Below are 19,780 nucleotides of genomic sequence, written 5' to 3'. Positions count from 1 at the left end.
TTTACCTTAGTACAGAAAAAATTAAAAAACTTTCATGATTAACCACCAGTCAAGCAACTTGTTCTGGGCCCTAGAAGTCAAGGAAGGGTTTCAAATTAAAACATGACACTGCAAACAGAAGAGGAATGCATTCATTTTAGAGATCAAGAGCATTGGGTGATGGTAGCTGAGCACTCAAGCAGCTTTCTAGTCCTAGTGAGGGAATGCTCTGTTTTAAATCAAAACCAATAGTTCTATAGATCAGGAAAAGTACTGCAACTTTGAGCAAGGTAGAGATGATATACTGGGATTGTTAAGAATAATTTTGGGTTTATGTTGGCTGGGAGGTGAGACTGCACTTATTGTCTCTTTCAGCTGCACTAATCTATAAATAAATGTTGGTCTCTGAATACATTGACATAATTATGACAAACTTTCACACATCAAATTAGATCTCATATGTATCTGTGGAAAACAAGTTATAACACCTGTTTTATCTCTTAAAGAACAGGCTGTCAGTCTTGTTAACAAAGACAAAACAGCAAAACAAGCACAATCTCATCTTTTTTTTTTTTTCTTTTGTTGTTTATTTGGCAACAGATAGATTAAAACAGTTAGACTTCAGACAGCAACTGTGTTGAAAATATTTGCTTATCTGAATATGATGTCAATTCCTGTGCATGTCTGCCCATGGCAATGTATTAATTAGCATTTTGGTATTTTCCTGGGCATCAAAAGGAGAAGAAAGCAAAGTACCTTCTTGCTCCTGAGTGGAGCAGGAAGTCTAGTGCCAAAACAGATGCAGAAAGGACGAAGTGCTCAGGGTCTTTTTGAACCTTTTATTTTCTGGTGAGGGCTCCTGAGCCTCCCTGCAGTCGATGAGAGCAGAGCATCCCCTGCTGGCATTTGGGCCAGGTGAGCCTCAGGGCTGGCTGCATCCCATCCAATTCACAGACAGAGAAAACTCAGATTGAAGTTTAACAATTTTAGGCAATCCAGAAGTGCCCTGTAGTTTTGGTTCCCATAACTGTTATAATTCACTTGAAACAAGACTAAACTCTGCACAGAATGTTCTTAAGCTCTCCCTGTGGAACCACTGCTAAACTGCAAAAAGACATTGCTTTTCCTAGCTTCATTTTGGTTCTTCTTCCCAAACCTGCTTTTCTTGGATAATTTTCTTGGACAATCATTCAGGAAGGGGGGTTTCTGTTTAGAAGTTGTGCTTCTTCTGTTCCCCATTAGCCAAAGACTTTGCACTCAAGTCTACTCCTCCTCTGCCTCTGAGCTTGATAAAGTTTCCTATCATTACCTTTATCATCTTTAGCTGCTTTTGGCTGAATTTCTTATGTCACCTTGACCAGACAGACATTTGCTGAAATATTGGTATCTGTTGGAACACCAATATCTAAAGCTTTGCTCTTTGTCTAAGCTTCTTTTATTGTGTCTGGGGAAAATAATCACTTCTTGTGAGTACTTAATTTATTTTACTCTTCCTCATGAGAAAGAGATAAAATCAATCTGGGTATGGATTTTTTTCTTTCTTTTTTTTTCTTTTTTCTCTCCATGAACTTAAAAGGAGCTTAGTATAAAACCACACAAAATGTTAGTTAGACACCTACAGACTAAACCTAATTGAGATAAATCTCAGCCAGAGCTCTGCTATGTCTTAAGAAAAAGAGTATAGTGTGAGACCATTTGAAACTAAGCTTTACAGTCCAAGAATGCACAGATTTAATTTAAGTTCTAGCATTGCTGCCTAGTAGGCATCTCTTTTCCATTTCTACAACTTTTCCATGTTCTTTCTCCTCCTCCAAATTTTCTAATTTTTGTTTTGTTATTATTTTCCTGAAAACACTCAATGTACCAAACCATTTCAAAATATTCTCTCCCCATCAAATAAAATCTTTGATACCTATATTATCTATGCAACAGCTCTCTCTTCTTTTAAAATAAAAATTCAGGATATTGTATATGAAGAGGTAGGGAAAAGGGAATTAAGTAATTTTTGGAGTTTCAGGTATATTTGAGACAGTATGAGCCACTTCCTCCTACAGTTAATTGTGAAAGCTTGAAATATGAAGGAATGATAATGTTAGGAAGACCTGAGTGTGATGTTTCATTCATGTGATCTGAAAATTCCTTTTTTTCTTTTGTCATCTATTCCCTTTTTGCTTTCTCTTTTCCCACTGTTGTTTTTGAAACTTGTGTGAAGAATGACAAGGAAGGAAGCAGAGTGGAGAGGATGGGACAGAGTGAGAGCTGAAATGGCCCCAAACCCTTCCAGCCAACACCAGAATTATTGGTCTGATGCTGTCACACCCCTGGCCATAAGCACAGACAGGCAGACCCAGCTGTGCTTCAGGGGTAGCTGCAAATCTCTTATCAGTTCCTAAGTGATAAGAGGCTCCTTCTTGCCTCTGTCAGCTGCCTGACATGAGAGCTGTGTGTGGGCTGTAGAGCACAAGCTTTGTATCTTACCCTTTCTGTGTGAGTGACAGTGGTGAAGAGAGCCCTTCCTGTAAGAAACTAGGGATGACTTACATGTTTTCCCCAGCTACATCTTTTCCTGTTAAATTTACAGCTTTCAGACCCTCATTTACTGTACTTCTCTTCAGCATCTTCAGATCATCTCATGTTTCCACAGAATCATAAAATGGTTTGGGTTGGAAGGGACCTTCAAGCTCACCTAGTCCTGACCTCCTTACCATGGGCAGGGACACCTTCCACTATCCCAGGTTGCTCCAAGCTCCTCCAGCCTGGCCTTGAACACTTCCAGGGGTAGGATATCCACAACTTCTCTGGGTAACCTGTGCCGGTGCCTCACCACTTCCAAAGCAAAGAATTTCTCCCTAATATCCAATCTTAACCTGCCCCCTCTCAGCTTAAAGCCATTATCCCTTGTTCTGTCACTACATTATCCTTGACAAAAGCCCCCCTTCAGCTCTTTAGGTGCTGAAAGGCTGCTATAACATCTTCCTAGAGCCTTCTCTTTTCCAGGCTGAACAATTCCAATTACCTCAGTCTCTTCTCACAGGAGAGGTTCTCCATCCCTCTAATCCTCTTTGTGGCCTCCTATGGACTCACTCCTACAGGTCAACATCCTTCCAGTGTTGCTCTAAGTGGGGTCTCATGAGAGTGGAGCAGAGGAGCAGAATCCCCTCCCTTGGCCTGCTGGCCACTCTGCTTTTGATGCAGACCAGGATATGGTTGAATTTTTGGGCTGCAAGTGCACATTGCTTTCTCATGTCCATCTTTTTATCCACCAACACCCTCAATTCCCTTTTGGCAGCACTGCTCCTGATCCATTCATCTTATTCATCCATTCATCCATCCATCCCATCTTATTTAGTTTTCCATCTTACTCACAGCCCTGGAGGCAGAAATGACAATAAAAGTGACAAGGCAGAATTTTCCTGCAGGTCTCCTTCTGCTGGGATCATGGTGAAATCACGGAAGGATTCACAGTCAGTGATTTCCTGAGTTTCACATTCAGAAATTGAGTAGAGCATGGTTTTTATCTCAGTCTTGGACTTAGGATCTCTGACACTTGATAAACTCTGCTTCTGCTTGACTCCTCTGTTTTCCCCATACCTGCCTGTCCCATGCTGATGGTGGACACAGTGGTGGGCAGAGATGGCTGAGACATCAAAAATCCAACTTGTCTTCACTCAAAACTGTCCTGCACTGAGGCCATGCTTCTTATGTGTCTCATTTTATAGCAGTCTGTGTTGATGGTGAAGACATTCACAATGCAGAACTTTGTGGTCAGAGGAGATGATTCTTCCTGCCCCCTCTTAGCCCAGCTCCTTTCATAAGAAAGAGAAACCTTTCAGAGAGCCATAAGGAGACTGGAGGCAGTCACTTCCAGGATTTTCAGTCTTAAATTCTCCACACAACCTCCCCACTCTGCAGACACCTAAGCTGGGTAAGGTGTCTAACCTTAGGGTTCTGCTGTTGAGGTTTCCAAGATTTTCCCCTGCCTTAAATTATTTGAGTTGTACAATTATGAGAAATTAAGTGGCAATCCTACATCAGTTCCAGTACCACCTTTTGTTTGGGTCCGTTCTCAAAATGATTTGTTGCAATGTCAGCTGTGAATTGCTTTCTACCCTGGGGCCCTGCTGCAACAGGTGGCAAAGACTGGTCTGTTTCTATAATACCTGGAGAGAAGGGGCTCCTTGCAATTTCCCTATATCTGTTCAATCATCCTTTTTCACTCCAGTGTTTTAAAATAGAAATGGTTGTGCTTGCTCTCAGTGAAGGAAAGCATGGAGATTCTCAGCTTGGGTGGGTTTCAGGCAGTGGATACAAAATCTGGGAGTGCTGGATGGAGTGGGAAAGGTTCAGAGCTGAGAATGCAACCCTGCTATCTGTTCCTCCACAAGTAATGACAGATACCTCTTATTTTCATGGCCTTTATTCACAGATCCTACACTTCTGCTGGTGTGTTGGTGTCCACAGTAGAGTTCTGGGTTTCATTACAGAGGTCAAGACCATGCAAATTTTGCCATGGAAAGGCTCTGCAGTACTAAATCTCTTAATCAAATGCACTTGTTGTTTCTGAACAAACTTTCATTACATTAGATGTCCATCATCTTTTTGGAACACATGGAGGAGGAACTCAGCCACATGGTTCAAGAAGGAGGCATTTACATTCCTGTATTTGGGAAATTTTCTGTCATTTGGATAGTTCAGCAGGAATGTTTGGAAGTGGTAGGTGAGTGTGTGGTACACATCCAATTAGCATGGCCCTGTTAATAACCCTGAGAGTGGCAGACAATGGGCATGAGCTCATTTCTGGAGTTTGTAGGGATTCTGGTTATCCAGGCCATTATCATAAGGCAGAGAGCAAGGAATGCAGAGCAATTCTTCCTTGCCCCAGTTAAGAGTTCTGGGAAATGCGTTCACCAGGCTCCTCTTTGTTAGAAAGTATGTTGTCTATTTTCCAAATAGATTTAGGCTCTTACCCCATCCTGATTCCTTGCTCTAGCTCTGCTTGCTAACTATATAAAGCCATTACATATGGGTCTTTTTACTGACATAATCCTCGACTGTACTAAAAAAGAAAATATTAAATTTCATTCCAAGAGCTGTAAGAACTTCCATGAGGATATAAAAAGCAGGAAATTGGCCCTGTAAGAGTGGAGTACTCTCATATTGAATAGCCTTCAGGGGCTCAGTGTTAAAGGTTTCTTCCTAATAGCTAATGTAGGTTGGAACAGTTTGGCCTCTGCTTGAGAGGAAATGGGATTTGTAGGATGTAGGGGCCTGAATATATGTATTGTTATAAAGGAGTCCTTGTGAATATATATATATGTAGTGAGAGTCCTATGTATTAGATAGGTGGGTCCTGTTGCTCTGGATGAGCTACAGCTGTGGGATCCTTGGTTGGGTAGCAGCTGTAGCTCATGAAGGGCTCTGGGATAAAAGGGGGTTGGGTCGAGAGCCCAGGAGGAGCCCCTATGGAAGCCATGAGGAACTGTGCTGCAGAGAGGAGCTGCATAATAGGACCAGCAAGAAGGTATGGACTTTAAGATGGGACTCCAGAAATATGAAATACAATAAGATAACAACAACAATTGGTGACCGTGACGTGATAAAGAACATGCAGCCAAGGAGAAGGTATGGAATCCCCCGGACAGCCGAGAGCTGTGGCAGCCAGAGAGCTGGGACAGTGGAAGATAGGACAGCTGAGAGCTGTGGCAGCCTGAGAGCTGGGACAGATATGGATATTGTAACTGTGTAATTGAGAAATTGTTAAAAGAAAAGGGGGGAAATGTAGGGGCCTGAATATATGTATTAGGTATGGAATCCCCCGGACAGCCGAGAGCTGTGGCAGCCTGAGAGCTGGGACAGATATGGATATTGTAACTGTGTAATTGAAAAATTGTTAAAAGAAAAGGGGGGAAATGTAGGGGCCTGAATATATGTATTGTTATAAAGGAGTCCTTGTGAATATATATATGTAGTGAGAGTCCTATGTATTAGATAGGTGGGTCCTGTTGCTCTGGATGAGCTACAGCTGTGGGATCCTTGGTTGGGTAGCAGCTGTAGCTCATGAAGGGCTCTGGGATAAAAGGGGGTTGGGTCGAGAGCCCAGAAGGAGCCCCTATGGAAGCCATGAGGAACTGTGCTGCAGAGAGGAGCTGCATAATAGGACCAGCAAGAAGGTATGGACTTTAAGATGGGACGCCAGAAATATGAAATACAATAAGATAACAACAACAATTGGTGACCCCGACGTGATAAAGAACATGCAGCCAAGGAGAAGGTATGGAATCCCCCGGACAGCCGAGAGCTGTGGCAGCCTGAGAGCTGGGACAGATATGGATATTGTAACTGTGTAATGGAGAAATTGTTAAAAGAAAAGGGGGGAAATGTAGGGGCCTGAATATATGTATTGTTATAAAGGAGTCCTTGTGAATATATATATATGTAGTGAGAGTCCTATGTATTAGATAGGTGGGTCCTGTTGCTCTGGATGAGCTACAGCTGTGGGATCCTTGGTTGGGTAGCAGCTGTAGCTCATGAAGGGCTCTGGGATAAAAGGGGGTTGGGTCGAGAGCCCAGGAGGAGCCCCTATGGAAGCCATGAGGAACTGTGCTGCAGAGAGGAGCTGCATAATAGGACCAGCAAGAAGGTATGGACTTTAAGATGGGACTCCAGAAATATGAAATACAATAAGATAACAACAACAGTAGGACTTTGCCAGTACAGGTTTACAGGGCTTAGGCCAAAGGACTGGTGTTCTGTGACCCTGTACAAAATCAACATGCTCCATACATCCCGCACTAAGGAGAGTTTGAACATGCAGTACTGAGGAAAAATCTCAGGATTTTCCACTCCATCACAAACTGGTCCTACCATAATTTTTCTGGGCAACATTTTGGTCTTTGTCTTGCTTGTATCAATCCTCTTTAATCTGGACATCCTGCAGACAGGTGTGGAAGTTAATTTAAATGTATGAAACTCTGAGAATAATGTTATTTATTACCCCAAACAGCCAGTGTGATGTGTATTACCTTCAGGTGATGGATTTTCCATTTCCAGGACACCTTCATGTTGCAAACCCTGCTTCAACAACAACATGAGAGACATTTCAGCATTGTGCTAGGTTTAAAAGAAGACCAAAAAATATGGGCAAAGTTTTCTAGCTTAGCCTTGTGCAATACAGTCATTATTAGGGTGGTTGAGCTGTGCACCTGCTACTTGGTAATGTAGGTTGGAGTGTGTTCTTCCAAGAGCATTCCTAAATTTTTATGTACCTAATAATATTGTGTTAATATCCACAAGATTCGAGTAAATTTGCATCCCAAAAGACGAGCCACTGCAGAGGCAGAAAATCGACCAACATGTTTTGTAATTGACTTGCCATTCATGTGACTTGAATTTTATTCTTGAGAATCTTTTGGGGGTAGAAGAGAACAGTGCAAATGAGATTATGACAAGTCAACCAACCTCTGAGTATCCTGTTCTGTTGCTAATTCCCTGGTCCAAGCGAAAGAGGCTACAGCTTTGCAGAGGAAAGTAAGTAACAATTAAGGGGAAAATTTATCTGAAAAAATTCAAATAAAATGCAGCCCTGAGAAGCTACTTTGCTATATTTTTTTAAAGCATCTTGAAGTATTGAACCAATGCTTCAGTTTCAAGTTCAAGACATTCTTCCTGCCTTTGCCAGTGAGTAAATAAATACGATGAGAGAAGCTGTCAGTACAAGTGCTGCAGGTGCTGGTGCCTGGTTCTTGGGCATAGTCTGTTTTCAGGCACTGTTTTCCCAGATCACATGTGCAAAGCTTCCGCTTATCAGCCTCTCCTTATCAGCTCTTCTAATCCCTTCTAACTCTGAGACACTTCCCATGGGTCTTTTCCTTGATAACTATTTCAGTAAGGTTTACCAAGATGCTTGAGCAACTGTGTTTTGTACAGAACCAGCCTTTTAGATGTAGAACTTCTATTTAAATTCAAACTCCTTGTTAGCTGAAGTGAGAAGGGGTCACCCTTTATGGGCTTGGCTGGTCCATAAACACATTAATTCATAGGGTGCAGTGCAGATCTTCCTGACAGTCTGGTCAATGATGCCAAAGCTAAAGAGAGAGTCTGTCACAGATTTTGATTGTAGATTACCTTGGGGTTTCCTTGGACAATGAATAGAAAGATTTCTAAGGTTGATATGCAAGAGTACAATTTAAATCTGGACTTACTTCCTCTGGGCAAAACACTGAAAAGTTTTACTTGGGAATATTGCCTCAAGGTTTCAGCCTGCAGACACTGCGTGTCTGCAGCAGGCAAAAATATCCTGCAAAGTCTTCCTCTAGCAGTGAGGATGTTTCAGAATAGCAGGGATTTGGCAGACAACCAGTAAGGGCTTGTTTTAAAGCATCTGTGGTAAATGCATTTATGAGGGGTCAGCTTGTGGAATGCCTGATCCAAGCATAGGTTAAGGAGTCAAGAGTAGCTGTATTCTAATTCTGACCTTGCCTCAGGGCTCCTTGTGTGGGCGCGTGCAGCGCCACAGAGGTTAAAGGAACATTTCTCAGGCTGCAAATTAGGAAATGCCCATGTTGAGTTAATCCTTGGAGTGTGCTTCATGGCCCTCTAGGATTTTTGGCTATGCTCCTTTTTAGGATTTTTTCCACTCAACTCCTGTTTGGTTGTGTCTCCTGGACAGGTACCTATCACTTCGGGAACAGCCATGTATTATTTTTCCCCTCCTAAATGATCAGTTTGTACTTTATTTCTCGCACAAACAAACACTTCCAATTGCAGCAATATTAATCATTCATGGGCCTGGGCAGTTCCAGCCCCAAGTGCCTCAGGGCAGTAAGAGAGTTCAGCAAAGGCAAACAAATCGATGGGTGGAATGGTCTGCTGATCTTTCCCACTGCCCCATTTCATCTCCCATAAAGCTGAAAAACTGCTTTGGCTCACATTCATGTTAACCATCACCCTGCATCTGATCAGATTTTTAGGGATTGGGATAGAAGTTGCTCTTAAAATGGACGTAGCCCAGAGAAGCTGTGGATGCCCCATCCCTGGAAGTGTTCAAGGCCAGGCTGGATGGATCTCTGAGCATCCTGGTCTAGTGGAAGGTGTCCCTGTGCATGGCAAGGGTTGGAATGAGATCATCCTGGAGGTCCCTTCCAACCCAAACAATTCTGTGATTCTGTCATTGCAAATGAAGAGAAGAGATGTTCCACTCCCTGCAGCCTCACCAGCACTTTGAGCAGATGTTGAAGAGTTTTTTGCTAGCAGGTGCATGAATGGCTTCATCTACCATACTGTGGGTCTGCTGGTACTCTCCTCCTTGATTTCAGCAGACTTTGGCTCTGTTGTATTTGAGCAAAGTACCTCAGGAATAGCTCTGGTGTTAGCAGAGAATTTTCTGCTCTGTTATTCACATGGGTTTTTAAACAATGTCCACTGAAATCAATGTGCCTCTTTTCATTAACTGCAGTTGGCTTTGGATCAGGCCTGGGAAGATGCACATCTTCCAGAAATGCCATTGGACAATTTCTTTAAAAATCATCGAACAAAGATATATGACCCATGGGATGATCAGCAGGGAAGAAAGTCCCATCTCTCTTTTATACAGTTGGCTTCCTGCTCATATCAGCAATAATTTAGATAATTAAATTGCTTAGTTCAGTAGTTGGAAGAAGCACAATCAACAAGCTGACTCCACTAAGATGTCAGATGTATTAGTGTGCTGGGTTTTATATTTGTTTTTCTTTTTTGTGTGTGTGTGAAAAGCTGTATAATTGGACACTGTCTTTTTCACCCCCAGCTAACCTCTTCTTCAGAGGAGCATACCAAAGACATTTAAAATCACATTATGAATGCCAGCATAGTTACAACATTTATATGGCATATGGTGATGTTCAGTGGCAGCAGACGAATGGATGAAATCAAGCACAATAATAGAATCAGCCCCCCTTGAATTTAACAGTAAGACAAACCATTCAGTGGTATAATTTAGTAATATGCAAGCAAGAGCTTGAATATTTTAATGAGGAGTCTAAAGTACATAACTGGGCATACTTTTAACATTTAACTTTGATTCAGTGGTCTTTGTTCTGTCCCTGTGGGGTCTTTGAACTTTTCCTCAAATGAGGTAGGAAAAGTTTTATTTAATCACACTCCTGAAATGCTCATCTTACTGTGACTCCAGGTTTATTTTGTTTTGTTTTATGAATATTTGTGGCTGAATCACTGCTCTGAAGAATGAAGGAGATCAGAGAAAGTGTTCTGTGTTGTTCCATCTCTGACTCACGTGGGTTTTGCTGTTTGTGGCATCTCTCAAACCAGGACAGAAGAGCAGTATCTGGAGAGGCTGAGATTGGGTATATCCAGAGCCAGTGCAAATTGCTTCTCCTAGAAGTGCCATGAAGTTTTCTTCTCTGCCACATTCTCTGTGTCTGCCCTCTCTGTGTCTTTCCTTTTATTTTTTTGAGATGCCACTCCTAAACAAACAATTTTGCTCCTCATTTTGCACAAAGACATTTTTCATCCTTGTTTTCTGAATTGCAGTGTTGAGATGAGAAATCCAAGTTCCCCTTTGGCTCTTTTTTTTTTTTTCTTTAATGGATGTTTTTTGCTCTGCATTCCCCAAAGAGTATTTACTTATTGTTCAAAACTAGAGAGACCTTACCATGGATTCCAACTGACCTAAAACTCCACACTAACCCCCCCAAAAAGCCATCCTGAAGCTGAAAGTTATATAGAACTCATGCCTATCTTTTGCATATTGTTTGTTCAGCTGTGAGATGGTATGAATAGCTTTATGCTGTGCTTGTATTTTGAGTGTAAAGAGCTCACTCTAACATTCACCAACTTCCCAGCCAGGATGCCATTCCCACATCATGTTTGCATGTAGCCAGAAGTATTCACTTCTTTCTTTTTTTCCCATTAAACTATTAAAAAGACAGACACAGAGTCCACAGTTCAGTAATAAACTTGGACGTGATAGGATTTGTCAGTTCTTTTTGCAATATCCCTTAATGCATCACAAGGGAATCCCAAGGTGATGTTTGTGAAATAAAAAGAAAATGGGAGATATTTTTAAATTATGTACGTTGACTTAGGCCTCTTTGAGCAAAATTATTCCCACATGATAGGCTGAACTAAAAATAACAGTAATTAAAAAAAAAAAATCCATGTTGGCCATTTGGAAATAGGGTTAAATATAGAGAATTTCTTAGACTTGGATCACTCTGAAAACTAAAGTGTCTCAATTTTGGCTCCTTTTTGACCTTTTCTCCTGGAAAGGGAAATAAATAGTGATCAGCTGCTGCAATTTCAAACTGGGCTCAGTCTCAAAGTGGCTGACTGAGGTGGGAAAGAAACAAGTGTGGAAAACCCATAGCTAAAAATATTTTATTTCCAACCTTTCTTAAAACTCCTCTGAAGACTTCATTGCCATGACATGAATCCTGTTGATATGAATAGGACAATTTTCTGTCACTGGTATATTTGTACATAAAGTGGTTGCAAGTTAAGATACTTGGTTCAATTCTTTATGCCATAAAAGTGGATAAAAAATTATATATTTTGGCCTGAATGCAAGAATAATATTGAACCATAAATGTGTATTAAAGCCACCACAAGTTATGATTATAGGTTTTAAGCAGATGTTCTGATTTGATTTGTGGCTTTTTCTTCCCGCACTATTTTTAGCCTAAATGGCTGCTCTGAGACACCTTGCAGCACTCAAAATGCAGAAATGAGCCCTTGAAGTGTTCTGGCAAGGAGGGGAGATGAATGAGCCCTTAGAGACAGAGCCCTCAGGCCTGGCTGTGGAGGAAGTTCTTCTGCTGGGGTGGAATCCCACACGCACCCAGTGAGCCCCATCCACCAAACTGCGTCTGCTGCTCACAGAGCCCGGGCTGTTCTGCTGACTGACACCAGCTGGTGCTCTGCTCCTTTTATCCTGGCCTGCTGTGGGTTAGCAGCTGGCCAAGACTGTTTTTAAGAGTGTATTTATAAAACTTCACAGCCGTGCAAGCCCAGATACGGAGTGAGGACGTTTTGAGCGCGGCGCTGGAAGCGCAGGATGTCTCCTGGCAGATCTGGTTTCCCAGCTCTTGCTGCTGCTGCCACAAACCTGCTGTCCTGTCACTTGTGCCCAAAAACAATGTTTCCTAAAAAAATCCAGGGGAGCAGAAACCTTGGGCTGAAGGCTCCCATGGATATTTAAAGTCATGCCTGTCCTGATCCCTCTGCAGGCGGCTGCCTGATTGGTATTTCAATAACGTGCTTATTTAGAAGGAAATTCTAACTCCTGTAGGGCACAGTGGTATTTTCATGCCTTTTTTACCCTGCAGCCTTTTCCAGCTGGCTCAAAGCTGAACACCTCACTGTCTGGTAAGGACATCGTCTGGCTGAGGTGTAAACTACAGCACCTGATCGTGTCCTTTGTATTTAGGGTTGGTACATGAATAAATATGATTTTTTAAAAATCTTTCTTGTATTTATATTCCACTGCTGGCAGATACTTCTAAATTTTATTTACAGGGAATGGTTTATTATATGTATTGCTTTTCTCCTTGTCTGCATAGGATACAGACTTCTGAAAATAACCTGGTTTTTATCTTTTGGAAAGAGCCTGTATTTTTTGTTGGGATAAGGATTTATAGTGACATCTTGACAACTTCATAAAGTTTTTTCCCCTTTTTAATTTCCTAAACCAGCGCAACATGCTGAGATACATGGTTGAGATAGGCCCAACATCTGAGTGATCAAAACGGGTTTTGAACAAATGCTGACGCCACCATTCTTCCTGTCTGTGATTCCCGCAGAACCTTATTGCTTTGAAAAGAAATACCCTAGAAGGCATAATTGACTCTGCAGCAATGAACTACATCAGACAGTGTCCCCTTCATGACATCTACCCAGCTATCAACAGTGAGAAGCAGACATGCATGTTAAAAGACTGAGAAGGCACAACTTCCCCAAGAAAATGGACAAAAATCATTAGAATCCTTAAAGAGGAAAAGAAAGAATCAGGATATGGGGAAAAGTTTTGGAAAATAATGCCTCAGGCAGTGAGAGCTGAAGAGTGGAAGCTTGTTTCTACCTTCTGGGTGTTCAAACAGTAGATCAAACTGCAATGACTTCATGATATAGTAAAAAATAATAAAACAAGGGCAATAACAGATTTTTTTTTAAAGTGTCGATCTAGTTTTAGAAAACACAGCTTAACTTTTAAAAGCTCAGCCACTTTGCCTGGCTTCTTACAATACCTTCTGACTTCAGTGACTCCACTCAAAGTCAACCCAAACCAAAGACCTTATATTGAAGATAACCCTGAGCTTTTGTACATCTTTAAGCTAAATAGTGAAAGACATGTTTTGAAACTGCTGAGTTTACTCTTGCAGAGAAGGACTGATGTCAACAAATACGTGCATGAAAACAGTGGTGTATTTTTAGCATTTGCCATTTTTGGGGCTCCAGAACTGAAAGCAGTGATGGGTGAAGTGGCAACGGGTTGTGTGTGTGATTTGTAGTGGTTTGTATCTGGGCTCTGTGTTGTGTATCTCCTAATGATGAATGCGTGGGAGGGCCAGGTCAGGAATGGTTTCCACTCCAGTGCGCTGATTGTGTAGTTGGCAGTGGGCTCAATTAAAGTATAATAATCTGGTAATCTCTCTCCTGTTTTCATTCAGCTGCTTCGCAGTGAATAGAGCCAGTGAACGAGTATAGCTTTTGAAAAGTAGGTGAACTCCTGCCTCTTTGTCTGAGCAGTTTATGTCTAGTCAAGTAAAATGACAGGCAGAGGAGGCGACTCTCCAGAACGTTGCTCTCATGCCTCGCATCATTACTGCCGTTGGCGCTGCTGCACGATAACACTCGCTCTTTATTTCCCTTTCCAGGCTGCGGGTTGGATTTCCAGCAAGCTTCGCACCCCGGAGAAAAGAGGAGCTGATGTGAGAGAGGAGAAATGGATACGTCCATGGTGGGAAGGTGCCGTGTGCCCCAGCTCCTGGTTCTTCTCACGTTGGTGCTCAGCGGGGAGAGAACCGCGGCACAGAGAGCAGGTACGCGCTCCGCTCGCTGCCCCGGAGCTGCTGGGCTCTCCCATGATGGGAACCATCAGTTCCAGGAGGAAATCTATAAACAGCCCAAGATATTTACTGCTGGAAATCTGTAAAACAGGCCTTAGGGATGGAGAAAGCTCAAGGGTCAAGGCTGTGATTGACCTGGGGTCTTTGGTTCTACTGCAGGCATAGAAAGTTTAGCTCAGCTGCCGACAGCAAGAGGAGCAGCTCAGCACAGCTTGCTCCGGATGTGCTCCATCTACCCCACACTGGCATGGAGGTGATCACTTCTTCCATTGCCTCCTGTGGGTGTCAGATGAGACCTGGTGAATCTTCTGCCTGGCTGGGACTTCCCTGTGAGCTAAACAGAGCCAGGGCACTCTTCATACCCTCCCCTGATTCCAGACACTTGAAGGATGCGTTGATGTGGTGCTTAGGGACATGGTTTAGTGATGGACTTGACAATGTTGGGCTAATGGTTGAACTTCATGATCTTAAGGGTCTTTGCCAACCTAAATGACTCTAGGATTCTGTGTTTTCTCTCTTGTCTGGTTATCAGCTTGGTTTCTGGCACAGCTTTTGGCCTGGGCTCTTGAACCCTCTCCCCCAAATGCCACTGAATGCATTAGAGGATGGTGTAGCTCAGGGACTGTTCTTACAGGGATCCTTGATAAGGACACCTTGTTTTTTGTGTGGCAGCAAGAAGAGTTATCTGACATCAGTGATGCCACACCTCAAATGAAAAATGGTTGTAGACCCACACAATTTTTTATAAGAGTCCAAAGGCATTTTGAGATGGAAGTTTTTTGTCTCTTTTTCTAGGAAAGCTGCTATTCTGTGGGCTTGGGTAATTTATAAGAAAGGAAAGACTTTTTTAGACCTTTTTCAGTTTAAGGAACAGCTGCTTTACAGCTTTCCTATATGATCTCTCTATGGTTTTTTTGGGTGAAGTTTACCAGAAATAAATACCTAGTAACCAAACAAAGTGAAATCTCGCTTTTTTTTTCTGCTTCTGGGCCTGTCACAGGCAGAATATAGTGAGGCCATTTATATGTTCATTCTGTGCTTACTTTAAATAATTTTGGGCTTATGGCTTGTTTGTGGACTATTTTTAAAGGAAATATTGCGAAACAGTTGGTTCGGTGTCTGAGTAGATGAGCACAACTCTTTGAATTGTGCTCCCAGAGAGCATTTCTGCAATTACAAAACTGAAATTTTGCTTTCTGTGAGTTATCTCCCATATTCCCTTAACATGAATTGAATTGTTTCTGCCAGTAAACAGTACTGTTATGGCATTCTTGGAAAACAATAAATTTTGTCTAGCAGTGGACATTAGAGTGCTGAAAATGTAGATTAATATTTACTAAAAGCATTTCTGCAGCCTTTCATCTCACTGCCACCAGGTCTGTAAGCAAAGAATCACCAATGCCAAAAAAATGATCCTGAAAGACCATGTTTTTCCTCCCTGCAATACTGCCTTGAATAGGCATCACTTTTTAAACCTTAACTCCCCCTTGTTTTAAGGCTCATTGCCCTTGAACACAGACAGGATTCATTCTGTCTATTCTGTTTGTTTTGAAATTGCTCTTGTCTCACCTGCTGAGAGTCATTAAAATAAGTAACAGGAAGGTCTTGTGGGTGTTGCTCTCTAGTTAGTCTCACCTAATTAACATTCTTCCAGCCAGAATAGATTAATATAATAATGAATTTGGGAAGGAGGCAAGGTGGAGAAGTGTAAGCTTCTTTCTTACATTTTACTGTTAATATTTTTGCGTTTTATATTCTCCAAAAATCAAGCAGAACCATAATTGAGAGCCCAGCTGATATTCACAGAAGTAACTTGCATGCCATAACATAAAATGTTTTAAACCATCATCTCCACTCTCAGATTGCCTTTGAGAGTGTTTTCCCAGAGAGACTTTTCTTGCTCTGGAGTTAGAGACAAGCACTCCCTCACTCACAAAATGCCATCACAGAACACAATCCCACATGCAGGTTTTGGCTGAGACACAGTTAATTTTCCTCACAGTAGCTGCTCTGGGGCTGTGCTTTGGATTTGTGCTGGAAACAGTGCTGATGACACAGGGATGTTTTTGTTACTGCTGAGCAGAGCTCACACTGAGCCAAAGCCTTTTTATTCCTCTTTCCACCAGCCAGGAGGCTGGGGAGAACAAGAAATTGGGAGGGGAAAAATTTGGGACAGCTGCCCCCAACTGATCAAAGGGATATCCCAAACCATATCATGCTCAGAAATAAAACTCTGGGGGGACACTTGGCTGGAGACTCCTGCATGGGGACTGTGACTCAGTCAGTGGTGAGCAACTTTTTTCATTTGCATCACTCCTTTTTCTTGGGTTTTATTTATATATCTTTGTTTATTTGCTTTTCATTACAATTTAATTATTTTTTTATTTTATAGTTTATTTTATTTTATTTATAAACTTTCTTCTGCCAACCCATGAGTTTTCCACCTTTCACCTTCCCAATTCTCTTCCCTTCAGTCCTGCTGAGGGCAGTGAGCGAGGGGCTGTGTGGTGCTCAGTTTCCAGCTGGGCTTAAACCACAACAACAGGTTGTTTCCAAAGAGATCCCCTGTGGATGGGCTGGTCCCAATGTGGTCCCAATCCCGTGTGCAGAGGTTGTTCCAACAGGCCCTGCAGCAGCTGGGATGTGCTGGGATGGGCTCTGCTATAGAAATCAACACAGCAGCAGGTGATGCTCCTTTATCATCACCTGCCACACTCCAGGTGTACATCAATCACTCTCATGGTCATCATGACATGCCGTGAGCACTGACCTACTCTTTTACAATGCTTTTACTCTTTTCTGAAGGCAAATCCTCTCTGTGTAGCTGAGCTATCCACTCCCTCCTTTCTAGAGCCATGGGCTGTTGAGGAATTCTTCCATTCCAAGGCAGGGTGACAACCCTGGGATGAGCAAAAAGATCCAGCGATAATTTGTGTCAAAATCTGAGTGTAAGAGAAGAATCTGTGACCTTCCTGTATGTTCAAATGCTGGAATTCAGTAGGAAATGTGTAACTCTACCACTGGTCAAACATGCAGTTGTAGTTTTTGAGACAAGGTGAGACCAGAACTTTTGGAGAAGCAACGGTTGGCAGCTGTGACAAAACTGACTTTGTGGAGCAGGTTTCAGTCTTAAAACTCTATGGTCTAAAATATTGTTTAAATAAATATAAGCATAATTACTATGCCTAATAAATATAAGCATATTTATATATATATATATATATATATATATACACCTTTTGTCCAGTTGGGGCATTATATTGATGACTCTTGGGCACTTTTATGGACCTAGTGCTTCCTGACTTGCGTGTATCCAGAAACAGCTAAAAAACATCTCTTGAGAGATCCCCTTTTTTTGGCAAGTGTCTGACAAATATGCAGTGTGGATTGATATAGGGCAAGCAAGTTGCAATTAAAACAGCTTTTTGTTTTTGGATTATACAGGCCTCATATTGCAAATATCAAGGTTGGAGGCAAAGGGATGGTTGTGGGGATAAGTGAACTTTTCCCTTACAAGGCAGCTGCCCTTTGTCATTGAGGAACACATTCCAAAATTCAGTAAGTCATCATTTAGTCAATAGGCAGTGGCAGAAAGCCTCAAATTTGAAATAATCTTGTTACAGGCCTGCTACACCAACATATCATGCTGGGCAAAAGAACTGCTTCTAGCTAAGCATAAATGGATCATAACATTAATGCAAGAGGGGACATGAAAGCTTCATTACTCTGGGTCAGGATTGGCATAGGCAAGGTCAGGACAGGGCTTTTGATCTGTCCAGGTCATTCCAGAGCACTGCCTGAGCAAAGGCACTGCAATGACGTCAGAGAAAAGTATCTTCATGCAGGGGTTATAGCTGAAGGATTGAGCTAAAGTAGTTAGAAACAGAAAATGGAAAGGGTTTGCATTTCAAAGCTGAGTCTGTGCTGCTCTGTAGATGTCCTGAAACTGATGAGATGAATCACAGGGAAGAAGAGCCTGGAATCTGCTCTTCCTCTGCAGGACAGGGAGAGGGTTTGCTGCCTCCTCCAAACTACTCCCTAGGGAGCTGTGTCCAGGGAAGATTTGCTATGTCTGGTCCTCTGCGTTCATCTCCCCTTAACAACGTGTTCTGCCTCTCCTGCAGGTTGCAAGAGCGTTCACTACGACCTTGTCTTCCTCTTGGACGCCTCCTCCAGCGTTGGAAAAGAAGATTTTGAGAAAGTTCGTCAGTGGGTGTCCAATTTGGTGGAAACCTTTGAGATTGGCCCAGACAAGACCCGAGTGGGGGTGGTGCGGTACAGCGACCGGCCGAGCACAGAGTTCGACCTGGGCAAGCACAGAACCCGTGAGGAGATCAAGGAGGCTGCACGACAGATCCAGTACTATGGGGGCAACACCAACACTGGAGATGCTCTCAGGTACATCACCACCTACAGTTTTTCCAAAGAAGCCGGTGGGAGACTTAGTGATCGAACTGTTAAAAAAGTGGCCATCCTTTTGACTGATGGAAGGAGCCAGGATTTTGTCTTGGATCCAGCCACTGCAGCCCATCAGGCTGGGATTAGGATTTTTGCTGTGGGTGTTGGAGAAGCCTTAAAAGAGGAACTTGATGAGATTGCTTCAGAGCCCAAGTCTGCTCACGTGTTTCATGTCTCTGATTACAACGCCATCGATAAAATTCGGGGGAAGCTGAGGAGGCGTCTCTGTGAGAGTAAGTAGAGCCTTCCTTTCTGCACAATTAGAATAGGTTCAGTTCATAGATGTGAATATTAGATATGCTAATTTCATGTAGATATGAAAAGGTATGATTGTTTTCTTTCATGCTTATTCTTCTTTATTTTCCTGTCTTCTATCCAATTCCACTCTGTAAGAGATCACTGTTCAAGGCCAGGTTGGGTGCAGCTTTGAGCAGCCTGATCTAGTGGAGTACTGCTTATGGCAGGGATTTGGAATTAGGTGATCTTTAAGGTCTCTTCCAGCCCAAAGTATTCTCTGATGTTGTGATTCTATGATTTTACTACAGGAGATGTGATGGATTTTTCTGGCAAGTCAGTATTAATTATAGGTCAGCTTCCAGAGTAATCCATGAATTCCCTTTTGGCTCTGATATAGTTCAAATACTTTATAATAATTTAGACTACTTAATATGAATAGTGACATCTTATTTATATCCAGATTTTGGTTTACTTTGTATAGGACCTTTTCCCCCCCTTATTTTCTGGCACTGTACCATGAAGAGAATGCTCTGGGTGCTGCTGGGGATGATCCTTAAGGAAGCAAAGGGATCTTTGTGCTTTTCTGCCCCTCAGCATCTCAACTCTACTAAATGGTGTTCTCTAGTGCTCTGGCTGCCAACAGCATAAGCATTGGTGATGTTTTGAATGACTTCTAATGGAGAAAAGTGTGGGGATTTGCACTGCATAAATGACCCTGATTTTCCAGTTCCTTGATGAAGAGGATGGGAAGGCATTGTGGCTGCTATCTCCCAGCACTTAAATAGGAGCAGCAATCACACAGCCTGTTCTTCCACCACTGATAAATCACTCTCTTGTTCTTAGTGACTGCATGAAAGCTGCCTGGTTTTGCTGCTTTTTGCAGTGTTTGTTGTGATTACTGTGAACAGGCCATGATGTTATGAAGATCTGTTATTGCTTTCTGGAACCTCCCTTTGCAAAATAAAAAGCTCTGGGCTTATGTAGAGTCCTTAAAGAGTGACAAGTGCAAGCGGGCAGAGTCTAGTTGTCATTACCCAGCAATATCA

At 42.3% G+C, this 19,780-nt stretch overlaps 1 protein-coding gene across 1 annotated transcript in view; it reads left to right on the top strand.

Annotated features, from left to right (window-relative positions):
- The first annotated feature begins 13,854 nt into the window (after positions 1-13,854).
- Positions 13,855-19,780, top strand: part of COL22A1 (collagen type XXII alpha 1 chain) — a 209,404-nt gene continuing 203,478 nt past the window's right edge. Inside the window, exons 1-2 of the mRNA XM_059474675.1 lie at positions 13,855-14,012; positions 18,164-18,730. Of these exons, the coding sequence (XP_059330658.1) occupies positions 13,916-14,012; positions 18,164-18,730 (664 nt within the window). The 5' untranslated portion in view covers positions 13,855-13,915. The remainder of the gene's footprint in view (positions 14,013-18,163; positions 18,731-19,780) is intronic.

This window comes from Ammospiza nelsoni, chromosome 1 (assembly GCF_027579445.1).
Source record: "Ammospiza nelsoni isolate bAmmNel1 chromosome 1, bAmmNel1.pri, whole genome shotgun sequence".
Taxonomy (NCBI): domain Eukaryota; kingdom Metazoa; phylum Chordata; class Aves; order Passeriformes; family Passerellidae; genus Ammospiza; species Ammospiza nelsoni.
This window is presented reverse-complemented; position numbering and strand designations above follow the sequence as displayed.